The 17,861-nt window shown below is 34.1% G+C and overlaps 1 protein-coding gene across 1 annotated transcript in view; it reads right to left on the reverse strand.

Moving 5' to 3' along the window:
* Positions 1-4,576: 4,576 nt before the first annotated feature.
* Positions 4,577-17,861, reverse strand: part of LOC149210361 (4-coumarate--CoA ligase 1-like) — a 60,377-nt gene continuing 47,092 nt past the window's right edge. Inside the window, exons 3-8 of the mRNA XM_089398943.1 lie at positions 7,476-7,686; positions 6,772-6,876; positions 6,429-6,574; positions 6,148-6,215; positions 5,948-6,050; positions 4,577-4,699 (exon numbers count right to left, since the gene is read on the reverse strand). Coding sequence (XP_089255069.1) covers positions 4,592-4,699; positions 5,948-6,050; positions 6,148-6,215; positions 6,429-6,574; positions 6,772-6,876; positions 7,476-7,686 — 741 coding nt within the window. The 3' untranslated portion in view covers positions 4,577-4,591. The remainder of the gene's footprint in view (positions 4,700-5,947; positions 6,051-6,147; positions 6,216-6,428; positions 6,575-6,771; positions 6,877-7,475; positions 7,687-17,861) is intronic.

Raw genomic sequence — 17,861 nt, forward strand, 5'->3', positions numbered from 1 at the left:
TCCCTTTGTCTCCATCGAAGTCTGAATCAGAGTATCCAATCAAGCTAAAGTCGCCCACCTGTGTATACTTGATTCCAAATTCTTGAATTCCCTTCAAGTACTTTAGAATGCTTTTTGCAGCAGGCCAATGTCCCTCACAAGGCTTTTGCATAAACCTGGAGAGGATTCCAACAACAAACGAAATGTCTGGCCTGGTAGTAGTTAGGTAGTTGAGACTTCCTACAAGTTGTCTATACTTTGTTGCATCCTCAAATTATTTTCCTTCAATGGATGTGAGCTTTAAGTTTTAACAATGTAAACTTTGAAATGGGAACTGATACTGTTACCCGTTTTGTAGAGATAGCAAAAAAGTGACCCGATTTTGAAAAGGGGTGATGCAGAATACACATGTTTTTTTTAGAGCATAGTTTTTTGTACTTTCATTTTTTTTATGTACATTGCGTTTTAGAATGGTAGCGATTTTCATGCTAATTTTAAAAAATGGTTATTCTGCATCAGACCCCTTTTTTAAAACACCTATTTTTTTACTTTAAATTTTCTAATGTATGAAATGTAAATAATTATTTCGTAACCCTTTTTTGAAAAGACCTATTTTTTGACTTTAAATTTTCTAATGTATGAAATGTAAATAATTATTTCGTAAATTTAATAATTTTGTAAGTGATCTTCTTCTTCATATTTTCTAGTTTTTATTTTTTTTATTTTTATTTTTTTAGTGGGGCTTTTATTAATTCGCATATTTAAAGAAGAAGGTCGATATTTTACATTTTCGATATTTTACATATTTATACATCATTAATTAAATTTTAAATCCACATGAAATAATTGTCTCTAAAAAACAAATATAAAAATATATATAAAAAAGACAAAAACAAAAAATAAAAAATGTTAAAAAAATTTTATATCATAAACCATAAAAGAATTTGAAAAAAAAACAAAATTATATATATATATATATATATATATATATATATATATATATTAACAAAAACTAGGAAAAAAAAAATAGAAACAAACTAGTTTAAAGAAAAAAATAGAAAAATAACGATTTTTTTTTTTAAAACTAGTGAAATTAATATTAAAAAAAAAAACAAAAAATGTAAAAAAAAATAAAAAAAAAAATCTCACAAACGATAAAGAATTTGGAAAAAAGAAACAAAATATATATATATATATATAAGTAAGTAGAAATAGAGAAATTAAAAAAAACATTATAAAAAACTAGGGAAAAAAAAAATAAAAAATAAAAACAAACTAGTTTAAAAAAAATAGAAAATTAACCAAAAAAAATAAAAAACTAGTAAAATTAATATTAAAAAAACAAAAATAAATTTAAAATATAAAAAAATAAACCCAAAAAATGGTTATTTTTTATTAAAAAAACAAAAAAATACAATTATCTTTTATTAAATATACCTATTATATATATATATATATATATATATATATATATATATATTAACAATCTTGTCTTTTATTAAAAAAAAAATAAACAAATTTTATTATTATTATTTTTTAATTTAAAAATTCAAATTATTAAAACTACATTTTATATTTTCAAAAAAACAAAAAAAATTAAACCTACATTTTTATGTTTAAAAAAAAAATAAAAATTAAATTTACATTTTTTTTAAACTATCTTTTTTTAATTAAAAAAGAAATTATAATGTTTTTTTTAAACAATATGTTATTTATTTCAAAAAAAAAAAAAAAAAATTCAAACAAATTTTAATTTTTTACTTTAAAATTTAAAAAATTAATAATTTTTTTTTAAATTAATATATTAAAAAAATTAATTATAATTATATGTGTTATAAAAAATTTAAAAAATATTGGGAGTAACTAGTTTTTGGTCGAGGCCAATAGGGAGCGATGGCAGGGTTTTGGGCGCTTAGGGTTTCAGCAGATCCATTTGCCACCGTCGACGCCACCACAGCTTTGGTTGATGCAGGATCAGAATGGAGTCCGGCTGCGAGACACACAGCGCTGGATGATATCTTCAAGTCGTGGCCTGGATCCCTTAACGGAAAGAAGCAACAGGTTTCGAACCATATCAAACAGGTATCTGTGGTTTTCCCCCCCTTCTCGGCACTTTTCGTTTTCCACAGGGCGACTCTGGACACCCCCCTTCTTTGTCCGGGGTTTTACGCCTCAAATCCATCGATCCACACACTGCCACAGGTTACTTCGCCCTCCTCAGCGGGTGATTTACCCTGGATAGTTTGCCTTGTCTGCGGAAATGGGAAACAGAGTAGATTGCCAAATCCTCTGCCCCTTCTTGGTTTTCTGGGACGGCTTGGAACAGATCCGCTCTCCCCTGTTCACAAAGAAAGCAGATCTGGCTCGTATATAACAGATCTGGACAAAAAACAAAAGACGAGCCTTCTCGTGAGTACAGACCTTATGCCTCCCATCGGCCCAACGAGGGGCGGCATCAAACGACCGATCGGCCTAACAGCGCATGGCGGGACAGAGCCCCAAATAGCAGTAGTTTCAGGGGACAAAAAATCTAATCCAGCCCTCCAGGACCCAGAACAGGATCGAACTCAAATTTTCATCAGAATCCTGTCAGGAAAAACTATTTGCAAGCAAATATGGACAGGATCATTGATAAAAAATATAAAAGAGGAAATACAAGCAGATATAGGCATCCCTTCAAATCTGCTGAGCTTGATACATGCAGGCAAAATCCTGCAGGATAATTTTACAGTACAGCACTATGGTATTGATCGAGATTCAACTATCATTGTAAGCACAAGGCTGAGAGGAGGAAGCTTTGGCCCAGGCCCAAAAGGCATAGGTTCTTTTAAAGATGCTGTCAAAGGGAAGGGGGAAGCCAAAAACAAGCCATCAACAACTCCAGATCTTCCTGGTCCCTACATTGTGGAGCAAAGACCGCAGATTCCTGTTCTGAAAGTCGACTTGCCTGAGGTAAAAAAATTTCATTCTGATCTTTCTTCAACGGCTGTCATATGCAGATTCAACGGGTTTTGGCCCAAAACAGATGCTTTAAGACAATGGATCTTCTCCACATGGACCCCAAATTGTGACATCCATTTGTGCTCCAAGGGCTTTTTTATTGTAAAATTCGACTCGGATAAGGAAAAAGATTTTTCCCTCCACGAGGGGCCATGGTTCTGGGGCAACGCTGGTCTCTTCATGACCCCCTGGTTCCCGGGTTTTGACCCCTCCACTATGGTGGTCTCCAAAATGCCGGTTTGGGTTAGGCTCCATAACTTACCTTTACATTTCTGGTTTCCTAATGTTTTTGCAGCAATAGGGAATGCCATAGGTTCTTTCATCAAGCAAGATGTGGAAAGAATAGAAAGAGGCATCCATACCTTTGCCAGAATCTGTGTGGAGGCTGATCTTAGTCAAGGGCTTCCTGACAATATAATTCTGATCTACAACAACTCTCAGTGGAAACAGCCTCTTGATTATGAAAACACGGCTTTCAGATGTCGAGGCTGTCAACAAACTGGACATCTTCATAATAACTGTCCGCAAAACAAAAGAGAAAACAGAAGGAATAAGAAACAAGTCCACAAACCAAGAGGCTGGCAATGCACAGCGAATCCAGAAGAAGAAATAGAGGATGAGGGGGAGCCTGACCCCCCACCCGAACAACATGATGATCCTATTGGGGAGAATACCGCGGCTGCCACACCCACGGCAAATAATCAGGAACATTTGTCCTCAGATTCCGGGAAATTTACTACATCAGCAAACAAGAACTCAAAGATTCCCCAAAATCAGGGAGAGATGACAAGCACGGATCCAAGCATGGGAGGCATCAAACGGCATCACCACTCAGATACTTCAGACTCAGACAAAGAAACAGGCCCACAGTCTGCAGAAACTCAGTTAGTCATTGCTTCAATCGAGCCCACTCAAGGAGAATGGCGCAAGGTTGAAAAGAAAAAGGGGCGAAAGACTTGAAGCCGCCGGAAGTCAGTTTTTTGCCCTCTCCTTCCCCCCTCTCTTTCTATTCTTCTTTATTCTTTGTGCACGTTAGTCCTCTAATGTTGCGTGGGGTGCGAAAGCACTCGTGCCCATGTGGCTGCTTACGGAATGCTTCTATGCTTCTGGAAATGCTCAGCATATGCAATGTAACTTTTTATTTTTATTAATAAAAAGTTCGCTTTTTCTTCGGAAAAAAAATTTTAAAAATATTATTAAACTTTTTTATTTTTTATTTATTAATTTTTTTTTAAACATATTAAAAAAATAAAATAATAAATTTATTTTTAAAAATAATAAATTTTTTATTTATTGTTTTATTTAAAAAATAATATAAAAAAAACACGGCCCCCGGCCGCGCCACCAGCGGGCGGCGGGAGGGTCGTGGGTCGATTCCCGGAATCGACCCACGACCGTCCCGCCGCCCGCTGATGGCGCGGCCGGGGGCCCAAGGGCCGGCTAGCGAGGAATATGAGGTTATTTCGGGGCATTTAATCTGATTGTATCCTGTGAGGATTTTCTGGTGTTTTAGATCGAGGGATTCGACCGGTCAGCCGTAGGAATTCTGCGCAATTTGAAAGGAATTTCAACGGATTTTTCAGAGGACCACAAATCCTTTAGAAAAAATCGATTAGACAGAGAGCCTCGCCCTCAAGTCCTTTCGCAGTATTTTTCTAGCAGGAGACTTGGGAATTGCGGGGATGAAATACACCTTGCGCAACTTTTTGTAGAACACCACCTGTTCAAAATTTGAAAATAAATTTCATATAATTAGATATTTACACTTAATCATAATCTGATTGAATATTTGGGAAATTTGATTGGCAAGGCTAAGTTAAATAGTTGACTTCACTCATATATATCAGATTTTAGGATGGAATTTACGATCAAGACAAATTTCTAGAATAGTTGAAAAGATTTTTATAATAGTTTTTTTTCATAGAGAAAAAGCAGTATAGATTATACTAAGAATATATAATGATCAGGTGTACATTGAAGGCTTAAAACCTCAGCCAGTATAGCAAGACATATTGAGCAAATCATATATAATGATCATGAAGACATAGAAGCATAAAACCTCAGCCAAAAAGGCGGAAACATAATGATCAAAGCCAAAAGAGCATGCAGAGATAGGAAAAACCCCAAAAAGATCTGTAAGTGTTGTTCAGAATGTGCCAGAAGAGTTGAAAAAGTATCAAATATACAGATGTGCTGTTTTTCTATAAGTAATGTATGACTGATAATGGAGTGGCATGAGGAGCCATTTTAGAGCGGAGTGGGCATAGACCCCAAAATTATATGAAGAATGGAGACAAGCGGCAGGCGGCAGTCCTGGAAAATACGTCTGTTCCTCCACTTCCAGATGTTCCAGCAAGTTATAATGAAGAGAGCTAGATAGCAGAGGAGGCGGTGCAATGAAAGAACATATGATAGTTCGATTCCAACTCCGCGAGGCAAAGTTGACATCTGCCTGGTCCGAGCCATCCTTTCTTTTGTAGAACATCCCAGGAGAGATTCTTGTTGGAGAAAAGAAGCCATGAAAAAAGAATGGATTTGAGAGGGCAGGGGGCTTTCCAGAGTTTGACAGGAAAGACAGGGGGGAGAGGAGATAAAACAGCTGATAAGACAGAATAGAGGTTCCGGACATAAAATTTAGATATTTTGGAATAGTTTAAAATTTATAATTAATATAAATATTTCAGAATAGTTTAAAATCAACAGTCAAGATAAAGATAATTAATTTTTATTTCTAATCAATTAATTTATTTCAATAAAAAAATTAAAATCTATAATAAAATAAAATTAATTATATTTTGTTTTACTTGAAATTTTAACTTGAGATTCTTGAAATTTGAACTTGAATTGAATCTCATGCTTTAATAGAACATCTAAAAATAATACTTAAGACAATCAGTAATAGAAAATCTAAAAATAGTCAATTTCACTTCCAATAAATTAATTTATTTTAATTAAAAAAACAATTTACCTGTTTGGCCACAAATTGCTTAATTTCATCTTCTGTGAGATCAAATCCATTTGATCTCACCACAAAGGCTACTGGAACCTCTCCTGCAACTTCATCCTTTTGACTGCTCACACAGTTTAAGAAAAAAATGATGTTAAATTGTTTGCAAAAGGTTTAGTTGGCATTAAAGTGTGTGAGATTCATTCAGATCAGAGACTCACGGTACAACTGCTGCATCTGCGATAGATGGATGGGTTATGAGAATGGCTTCTAATTCAGCAGGAGGTAGCTGCATATTAATAATGAATGGCCAATTAAAAATAAATTTTATATTATTAATATAAAACCTCAAAAAAATATCCTAGATTTTAGAATAACATGAGCGCTCATATATATCAGATATCTAAAATATTTTTTAGATTTTTAACTTTGCTCAGATATCTCTAAAATAATTTTTTTTTAATGAAATCTACCATCAAAGTTCAACCAAAAGAATCCAAACCTGAAAGCCCTTATATTTGATAATCTCTTTTAGTCTGTCAACAATGAAAACTTCGTCATCGTCATCAATATAACCAATATCCCCAGTATGCAGCCACCCATCTTCATCGATAGTTCTGGCTGTAGACTCGGCATCGTTCAGATACCCTGCGAAAAAACTCAAAGCTCAATACAGTGGCAGAATTCGGCTGAATCCGGGAGATAACAAAAACCAATAACATTTAACCTTAAAATTTAATAACAACATGGAAACCTCAAATTATAGGGCAAATAGGGCAGATAAGTGACCTCTCACTCTAGTACAGTACTATTGTAAAACCAAAAATACTGGAAAGTAGTGTTACCTTTCATAATTTGGGGTCCTCTGATGCAAATTTCTCCCGGTTGGTTGTAGGGAAGAGACGCGCCTGTGTCGGGGTCAGAAATCTTCATCTGGGCATTATGCCTATCTTTTCAAGTATATTATTATAGGAGATACTGGTAAGAAATGCCTTTGAGATTCGTATCCTGTAAAAGTTTGGATTTGATTATCTGTAATCTTTCGCGTTTGTAGTCTTTTTAAACTTTGTTTTTGATTATGGTGTTTTGGATGGATTCGTTCTAAATACCTCCGCAGTTAAGGGGATTTCAGGGTTTTCAGATATGACTTTTCAGACTTTTGTCAATTTCCTTTTTCGCTGTGTGAGGAATAATTTGCACATCTAGCTGAAATTTGTTTCTTGTCAAGCTAGGAATCGATTTGATGAAATAATGGGCTTTATTTACCTTTTTCAAAGCTTTTTATTCATAACAGCGGGCATTTCAGTATCGAACGATTATGGAACTTGTTGCTTCACTAATTCTACGGGTTTTGTCTAGTGTTTTCTTCTGAAAACTGTTCTGATTTTTTTCCGCTTACTCAGATGTGGGTTTCCATTATATAATTGCGTGTCTATTTGATTTTTGATCTGTAGTATATTTGAATGCTGTTTTGATTTTAGGCGAAGTTAAATTATGGCCTTTCTAGGTATGCAGGCGTGGGAAAATCATGTCTTCTCCTTCAGTTTACTGATAAATGCTTTCAGCCTGTTCATGACTTGACTATTGGCGTTGAATTCGGAGCACGCATGATAACTATTGAGAACAAGCCCATCAAACTCCAGATCTGCGTGCAGGCCCCTTGGGCCCCCGGCCGCGCCACCAGCGGGCGGCGGGAGGGCGTGGTCGATTCCCGGAATCGACCACGCCCTCCCGCCGCCCGCTGGTGGCGTGGCCGGGGGCTGTGTTTTTTTATATTATTTTTTAAATAAAACAATAAATAAAAAATTTATTATTTTTAAAAATAATTTTTTTTTTTTTATTATTTTTTTTAATATGTTTAAAAAAAAAAAATTAATAAATAAAAAATAAAAAAGTTTAATAATATTTTTTAAATTTTTTATAACACATATAATTATAATTAATTTTTTTAATATATTAATTTTTTTAATATATTAATTTTAAAAAAAAAATTATTAATTTTTTAAATTTTAAAGTAAAAAATTAAAATTTGTTTTAAAAAAATTAAATTTTTTTTTTTTATTTATATTTTGAAATAAATAACATATTGTTTAAAAACAAAAGTTATAAAAAAAATTAAAATTTAATTTTGATTAAAATATTTTAATCGATATTTTTATTAATTTTGTTTTTAATAATTTTTTTTAATAAATTAAAATTTAATAATTTTTATTACTACTAATTAATGAATTTTTTTTTTTAAATTAAAAAAAAAAAAAAATTACATTTAAAAAAAGAGTATCTTTAATTGTTTGTTTTTAAATAAATAATGAAAATTTAATAAAAAAATTTATTTATTTATTTAATATTAAATCAAAAAGACTTTTTTTGTAAGTTGAAAATGTTCTTTAATTTTTTATTTTTTTATTGGAAAATACCTATATTTTTAAAATTTCGATTTTTTTTAGTTTTTTGTTTTTTAATAATTTGAGCTTATTTTTGTCTTTTTAGTTTTTTCTAAATGTTTTTAATATTAATTTTACTAGTTTTTAATTTTATTTTTTTGTTAATTTTCTATTTTTGTTTAATCTAGTTTGTTTTTTTTTTTTTGCTAGCTTTTGTTAATGATTTTTTTAATCTTTATATTTTTACTTACTTTAATTTATATATATATATTTTTTTATTTTTCCAAATTCTTTTATGATTAAACAATTTTTTTTAATATTTTTTATTTATATTTTGTCTCATATATATGTATTTTTACATTTATTTTTTAAGTAATCATCATTTTAATCTTAATTTCACTAATTTTCTATTTTTTATTTTTGGTTAATTTTCCATTTTTTTTCTTTTAAATCTAGTTTGTTTTTAATTTTATTTTTTTTTAGTTTTTTGTTAATGTTTTTTTTTTTAATTTTTCTATTGTTACCTACTTAATTTTATAGTTTTTTAAATGTGTGGTTTTCCTCTTTTCCCAAATTTTTTTATGGTTTACATATTTGTTTTTTTTCCCAATTTTTTTTAGATATGTTTTTTTACTATTTATTTGTTTATAATTTGTAATTTCTTTCTAGTTTTTTAATTGTTAATTTTTATATGTTAATTTTGTTTTGTTTTTTTTTTTTTTTTTACATTTTATATTTTTATGATTGATTTTATTTTTGATGTTTGATTTTTTTTGTTTTGTGTTTTTTATTTTATGTTTTGTTTTTAGTATATATTTTTATTTATGTTTTGTTATTTTTATTTTTTATTTTTTTGTTTTGTGTTTTTTCATTGTTTTAATTTTAATTTTTATTTTTATTTTTTAAAATTTTAATGTTTTTCGGGGTCACGATAAAATATTTTATGCTATTATTTTGAAATGTTGAAATTTCACCCTTGAAAAAAAAATTGTTATTCTAGCATCAACACTTTTCATTTTGAGGGTGTTTTTTGCACAAAATTTACCATTGAGAAAAAAAAAATGTTATTCGAACATCAACACTTCGTTTTGAGGGCGTTTTTTGGACAATTTTTGCACCAAAAATTGGTTTTCACCGTCATTTTTAAAACATGTTGAAAATTTAGTTTGGAAAAAAAAAGGTGTTATTCCAGCATCAACACTTTTCGTTTTTAGCACTGTTTTTGATGTTTTTTCGGGGTTTTTTTGCCAGAGTTCCCGTTTTGAGTTTATAGTTCCCGTTTCAAAGTTTACATTGTTTTTTGTTCCATTGGAGTAGTCAGAGGATTGTATTTAGTCATGTCAAACCTATTCAACAAATCTCCAATGTACTTCTTTTGAGAAATGAATATGGACTTCGGATGTTGAGATACTTCAATACCAAGATAGTAATGAACATAGCCCAAATCAGCCATTTTAAAAGCTTTCCTTAATTCCTTCTTTATGGATGCAATGTAGCTCTCATTGTTCCCTGTCATCAAAAGATCATCTACATATACCACAAGATATAAACTGTTTTTCCAACCTTCATGACAAACAAAGTTACACCATCATGATCATAATGTTTGAAATTGAGTTTCAGAAGATGCTCAGTTAGTTTTTCATACCAGGCTCTCAGTGCTTGTTTGAGGCCATACAAGGATTTCACAAGTTTGCATACTTTATGTTCATGTCCTTTTATAGCAAATCCTTCAGGCTAGGACATAAAAACATTCTCTTTTAGATCTCCATTCAAGAAATAAGTTTTTACATCCATTTGATGGACTTTCCAACCGTTTTGAGCTGCTAGGGCAAAGAGTGCCCGGTTGGTAGCCCATTTTGCTGTGGGGGAAAAGTCTCCTCATAATCAACCCCTTCCTTCTGTGCAAAACATTTTTCCACAAGCCTAGCTTTGTGCTTGTCAAGCGAGCCATCAGTTTTATACTTGTTCTTGTAGACCCACTTGCATCCAATTGGTTTGGTTCCCAATGGAGGATCAACGAGCTTCCAAGTGCCATTCTTTATCAAGGCATCATACTCCTTTTGCATTGCTTCTTTCCATTCATCATGAGAAGAAACTTCTTTGAAGGAAGTTGGTTCAAAATTTGTAGACAAATTCAACTCACAATGATAAGAAACATCCATGTCAACAGATTAATCAGAGTCATCTACATCACCTCCATTTTGCCAGGTTGAATTTCTAGTTCCTGTCTTTCCAACCTCATCAAGATGAACACTTTCAAGTGTCTTTGTCAGCCACTTTGGAGGACCTTTCTGAGATGGTCCGGGCTGCTCTGTTGATTGAGTTGGGATTGAATCAAGATTGAGTTTCCCAATTCTGTCAATCACATCACTCAAAGTATCATCTGTTGTTGGAGTTTCATGCAAGGGAGAGAGTGCTTCAGAAGAATATCCCATAGGTTGATCTAGTATTGGAATCCCCCCTTCAAGATGTGGAATCTGATTATCAAATTCTTGAAATGATTTTGCATTTGTGAATCTATCCAAGTGATCAAGTTGCCGCTCAACCACATTGTCAGTTTTGGATGATTCAAGAAAGATTACATCTCTAGATAGAACAAACTTTTTATTGACTTCATCATAGAGACAATATGCTTTGGAGGTGTTTGAATACCCTAGGAAGATACACTTATGACTTCTTGCACCAAGTTTGTTTCTATGTACCTTTGGTATCAAGGCATAACATATGGAACCAAAGAACCTAAGATGCTTTACCGAAGGAATGTGCCCATACCACATTTCATAAGGAGTATTGTTTCTAATAGCATTAGATGGACATCTATTATTTATATATACAGCACATAGAACTACATCAGCCCAAAACATCATTTTTACATTTTTGAGAAACATCATGGAGTGCACCATATTTAAGATTGTCCTATTCATTCTTTCAACTACTCTATTCTGTTGGGGATTATAAGGCACAATTGTTTGATGTTTGATCCCATGTTGGCAAAGATAGTTTTCAAATTCATTTGAAGTGTATTCCTTTCCATTATCAGTGTGAATAGAGCCAATATGAGATTGTGCATCATTTTCAATCCATGTATGAAAGTTATTGAATGTTTGAAAAGCATCAGATTTGTTCTTCAATAAATAAACCCAACACATTCTGTTGTACTCATCAATAAATGTCATCATATATTTATTTCCATTTGCAAAAGGAACAAGCATTGGACCACATAAATTTGAATGAATGAGTTCAAGTTTTCTATGTGCTATGGAATGTGAATCATGAAAAGATTGTTTGCTATGATTTCCTAGAATGCAAGCATCACATTGCTTAAGTTTCCTAGGAATTGTAGGCAAACCAGTAACACCATTTTTCTTCAACAAGCAGAGATTGTCATAGTTCAAGTGTCCAAATCTAGAATGTCATAATAAACTTGATGGAAATGTACCTTCTTCATAATGAGAATTGTATGAAAAATTTTGTGCACGAGCATAGGTACCCTGCAGCTTGAGAAACCTTTCTTCTTCTATCCCCATCATGACAAGTGAGTGATCTGATGGTTTTCTCACCTCAAGCTTGCCATCAAACATATGAATGGAGTGTCCTTGCTAGCAGATGTGGAACATGATGCAGAAGAAAGTATGGATGACCAGGCAATTTAAGCCTGATTGTACCAAGCTCTGATGGCTTCAGTTTTGATTTGTCTGCAAAGTATACTGCTCCATCAACATTGTTAGAATATTCTTCAAAAAAATATCTTCTAAAATTCATGTGGCAAGTTGCTCCTAAATCAAGCAACCAATCATTTTTCTAAGAAGCAAGTGAAGCATTAAATAAATCTTCATTTACTCCAATATTACAGTGTGCCACAACATAGTGAGTAGATTCAAGTGCTTTACCTTTCTCTTTGTCATTAGTTTTACCTTTGGGTTGGTTTCTTTCATGCTCAATTCTGTCCCAAGGAAACTTGCATGTGGATGCATCATGTGATCCATCTCTTTGCAATGTATGCAATGCAAATCTGATTTTTCTCCTTGAGAGTGTCTGTCACCCCTGCCTCTGAAATTTCTTCCTCTTCCTCTTCGACCACCTCTTCCTCTCAAAGAATCTTGAGCAAGATTCTTCTCTCTATGTGTAAGGCACACAACCTCTTCAAAATACTGAGGAGTTGTCTTCTTCGCAAAAGCTTTCTCTCTTTCAACAATATTTTTCACAAGGGAGTCAAAGGTAATATCTTTGAGGTTTCCATTATTTTGCAATGACTCAAGATAATTTGCGTAAGTGGGATAAAGTGCCTTGAGAAAAGCTATCAGAGGAATGTCCAGTTCAACATTAATGATTTTGATATCATGCATAATAGATTTTACTTCTGATGCAAGAGAAAGAGGATCATCATTTTGTAATTCAAGGGTGAACAATTTATTCATGAGTTGAACAACTTCAAGTGCAGAGTGTGATTCATAGAGTTCCTTCAGTTTTTGTAAGGCTTCGAAAGCATTTGAAAATGGTGAAATATGGCAACTCACCTCTTCATTTACTGATGCTGCGATCAATGCATAAGCCTCGTTGTTCTTATTTTCCCAAATGGCGAATTCCTTGTCTGAGGTAGGTTGTTATAGCTCTTTATCTCTATCTCCAACACACACTCCTTTCCAGGGAAAATTTTAAGAACCCCCCCTAAATTTATAAATATAATAAATGGGCAAATCTCCATGGTATATAGGAAAAATGGAAGGCGATTTTATCAATAATATAATATGTATATATAATTTTTTGGCGAATCTCTCACCAGGCATGGCGAATATTTTACTCAATTATAAAATCTTGTAAGATCTTGGCGAGTCTTTCACTAAATAATAGAACTTTGTAAAGTCCTAGTGAATCTTAGCATAGGCTACATGCTGGTTTAATTCCCCCATTTAAATAGGCTACATTCCAGGTGAATACCATGGGTCAATACCATGTGCCATTTTGGTGAATACCATGGGTCAATACCATGTGCCATTTTTATTTTTATTAATTCTAATATTAGGGTTAATAATGGTTTTTTACATGGTATTAATAACAATCTAGTCCATGGTATTAATAACAATCTAGTCCATGGTATTTGTCCCATAGTATTTTGGCCATAGGTTTCACCTAAATATAACCCATTTTTTGAGTGTTCGTAAATATAAGGTGACTTATGGAGTAAATATAAAAAAATGTTTTATTTGTTTACCATACCTCTCGTTTATTTATATTTTTATTAATTTACCATACCTCTTTTACAAATATGGTATTTGGCCCATAGGATTCACTTAAATAAAACCTCTTTCTTGAGCCTTCATAAATAGAACGAGGGTTATGGACTAAATATAAAAAGAGGTTTTATTTATTTACGATACGTCTAGTTTATTTATATTTTTATTTATTTACCATACCTTTTGAGTAAGTATAAAAAGACGCTTTATTTATTTACCATACCTCCACTTTACTTATATTTTTATTTGTTTACACCCTTACATGTATATAAGGTGACTTATGGAGTAAATATAAAAAATGTTTTATTTATTTACCATACCTTTTATTTATATTTTTATTAATTTACCATACCTCTTTTATAAATATGGTATTTGGCCCATAGGATTCACTTAAATAAAACCTATTCTTGAAAATGGGCGAATGGAAGGTTGTAAGTCCTAATTTCAAGGGCTAAATTTAACTTTTTTACCCTCTCCCTTAAAATAAGGTGGGCTATTTGAGGTGATTTGTAAAAATGTACTATGATACAAAATATTCGTCCACTAAAAATTTAAAACCCCTTAATTTCGCCAAAGGGCGAACATTCGCCCCTAAAATTATCCTTGCTCCTTTCCACAGCTCATTATAAATGAGAGTGTGTTTGATTTTCCGCGACCATTCAGGATAGTTCTCCTTCCCAGTGAAAACCACTCCCACAATAGATATCAATGAGTGCATTTTTGGAAATGACGTAGGAGATTGATGAAAATGAGGTGGTAGTCGGTAATTTGACTACTAGTTAACTTTGTAACCAATCAGCTGTGCTTAAATCTAGTTCTGTACGTGGATTTTTCCCTTGAAGGTCCCGATTATCTAACCAATCACTGTTGGTCCCTCATTGAATTCTCCTTTTATCAACTGCTTCAATCCATGTCGTTGATCTCACTTCTCCAGATCCAACGGATATCACGTCATTCGCTTACCAACTAACCCAGACGATCTCCACCATCGATGTGACCCGTACAATCGAATGGATGTCGCACAATCTCATAACGGAACCAAAAGGAATAAAAACCCCAGTTCATAACCTTATCGTGTCCATTTCTAACATTAACCTTCGCGCACTTTCGGAAGCGATTTGCGTCCGATCACCCATTCAATGGACGGTCCGATCACTCTGAACCTTAAACTCTTTTTAATAGCCACATCACGTCCGAAATTTAAATTAACTCACATTCATCTTCTGATGCGATCATTGTCCGATATGACCCGACTAATCGAATGGCTATCGCGTCACCTGCTTGCCAACTAACTTGGCTGATCTCCACCGTCGATCAATCCTGCTTGATCCAACAGCTATTGTGAAATCTTGCATGATGCATAACAAGTCGAGAGCGTGCGAGAAAAGTGGTTTTCCAGTGCTACTTGTCAACCGATAAGGTTAATCACATGAAATTTAGGAATACCACTTCCAACCACTAGGGCACGCGAGATACCGCTTACCACTTGTCGAATACTACCAACGTGCTTAATTCAAAAGATGATTAAGAAAAGGTTTAGCACTTAAACTCAGTATTAACACTTAACACTAATTGAATGTGATTTATAGATAAAATGTATGAACATAGAAAAATACCTGATTAGTGTCCAGAATGTCGATACAGAGTCATAAGAGAATTTCATTCATCCAACCTATGTTTAACACTATGAAACGAAGGGAGTGATACCTCAACTGCACTTGGGGAGTAGTTGCCTCACATAACTAGCCGAACGTCTGCAAAAGTTTCCAGAGGGGGGCGGCAGTTGCGAGAGAGGAGTTACAAAGCAGAGACGGAAGCCAAAAATGGTGTTGGTTCTGATACCGTCTCAGACCAAGAGGTAACTCCTAAAATTTAATCATCTTATTCATTCAGGTTGTTCATTATTATATACAAGAGGGAGTGATTGTTCAATTCATCTCCCGATGAATCTTCATTTTCTCTATTATTTACTTATAGTAATTACAGTGGTTCACCCAATCCATATGATTAGGTGTCAACATTTATAATAAACTAAAGATGAAAAAGATAGGGTCGTGCAGAATTGTGAGGAAGTTTTCCACCAATGCGTATGAAATTGAGTTGCCAGAAGGGATTGGAATATCACATATCTTCAATGTTGCAGATTTGTACCCATACAAGGAGACAGAGATAGAGATACAAAATGAACGTGCATAAGATGAAGAACAAACTGTACATTGGGAAGAAAAAATGCCAAAGACAATCAAGAAAGAGGTGGACGTTGTTCTAGAGAAAAGAGTAACTAAAAGAACCAAAGGAAAGGTTTATTTTAAGTATTTGGTCAAATGGAAGGGACAACCAATAGAGGATGCCAGTTGGTTGACAGTAGCAGAGTTGCAGAAGTATGGAGTCAATGTTGAAAGTTTGATGAATGATTTTTTTCTTCCCCGGGTGATCCATATGGCTCCAGGGAAACACATAGGACAAAGAGGGCTTATGGAAGCTCGAAAATCAAAATGATTAGAATGGTCTCGAACCAGGACCAGAGCATAGATCTCATCGTCTTGATTGTGGCAGTGTGAACGGTTTGTAAAACCTATCTTGTATGCAAAAGTTAGAGGCAGTCAAAGTTCAGGGTTGATCAGGTGACTTGGCAAGCTTAAGGAAGGCACAATTTCGCAGAAATCCAGCCAACTTCCGGGCGAAATTGTGGCCTCATTAAATTGACTCCTTTGGTCAATGTTCGAGAATTTTGAAAATCTCATTTGTTTTATATATATATATCTAGATATAGGAGGTGGTGGGCCACCACCCCCATGACCCCACACCTCACCATATATAAACCATATGTAATAAATGAGGAGGCCGGTGGGAGTTGAACCCACGGCCGATGGGAGGGCCTGCCCCGCCCACGCGACGGCCCCACGGCACAACAAAATTTAATGCGCCCATCCATAACCCATATACCAACAATACATCCACCCATTTAATGATTTAAACAACACGTGTAGTGCGGAAATGGGGGCAGGCCACCCAAAACAATGAACCCGCCACCCCAGACTTAAACAAACAAAAATTATTTGTGGGTTATTTTGGGATGGGCGGGATTTGACCCCCGACCTGTCCTCAATGAATTCCTAAACTTATCAACGCGCCAACGGCTTCTTTGGAAATCTCCGCCAAAAAAATTATATAAACCTTCATTTCATTAGTGCTCCCAGGCATGGAGGAACTAGGAGCTCGCATGGAAATCAAGATGTAATATTTTTTTAATTAATTTATTGTAGGTGGAACCATGATTGAGTGAAATTCTTAGGAGGGTGAAATTTTTTCAGTATCCAAACTGGACAAATTTTATGTCGATCTTACACCTTTCAGCGACATGAACCTGATGGCACCGTTAGTTTCCTGATCCGAGCAGTAGATTTGCAAAGGACCCAAAGGAGGTAATCTTTGAGGAATCTAGGGGAGAATCTAAAAGATTCCTTAAGCCCTAGATTTCCACTTTCTCATAATTCAAAATTTTGAAAGTCTATTTTGCACTATTCGACGCCAAAAATCTGATGGTGTGTTCAGATTTTCCATTTTCTCATTTCATTTTTCAGCCACTTTTCTAAGTGGAGTGCAGGTATTAGCATTCGACATGCAAACAGTCATTCCATGTGATTCGACGCCACGAGATTGATGGTACAGCTAGCTTCGGTAGCTTGACATCCTTTTCTTTAGATGGCCCCTAGATGTGAGGTATATGTAGTGTATTCATGTACTTCTTTTGCTATGCATTGTGTTGCACATATTCTTGTTTGATGTTTGATGAGGGATCTTGTTTCTTACTTGTTTTCATGATTCCTGCTTGATGTGATGTTACACTAAAAAATGTCACCATGGCTATTTACAGTTGGTATGGCTCTATCAACAGTCATACTACCCTCTTAAGCAAGTCTTATGCCTCTGCTATTCATGTAAAACTCCAAGAAAGAGAGAAAGTCTTTATAAATATGTTTATCTCTGGGTACGCAGGTTCTCTCAAACCTTGCCTGCGGGTACGCACCTATTGTTCATAAGGTCTGCGTCCAAGGACGCTCTGTATCTAAAGGGGCAGGTGCGTCCCTCTGAAAAGGTTAAAATGCGCAAGTTTTATCTTCAAAAACTTACTTGTGGTCATTTCTAGAGCATTCTAGAAGGTTGTTTGACGTGTATTGAGCGCCTCCAGATGGTTCATGCACTCTTACCAAAGAGGAACTTATGCCATCAATAAGGGAGTGATCCCATCCAAAGAGGGGACTATCCCATTGATGGTGGACCTGATTAACTTCCTCTTGAGCACTATAAATACAG

The sequence above is a fragment of the Pinus tabuliformis genome, chromosome 1_2 (assembly GCF_031772625.1).
Source record: "Pinus tabuliformis cultivar Carrire ecotype Pingquan chromosome 1_2, CPIR1, whole genome shotgun sequence".
Lineage (NCBI taxonomy): Eukaryota > Viridiplantae > Streptophyta > Pinopsida > Pinales > Pinaceae > Pinus > Pinus tabuliformis.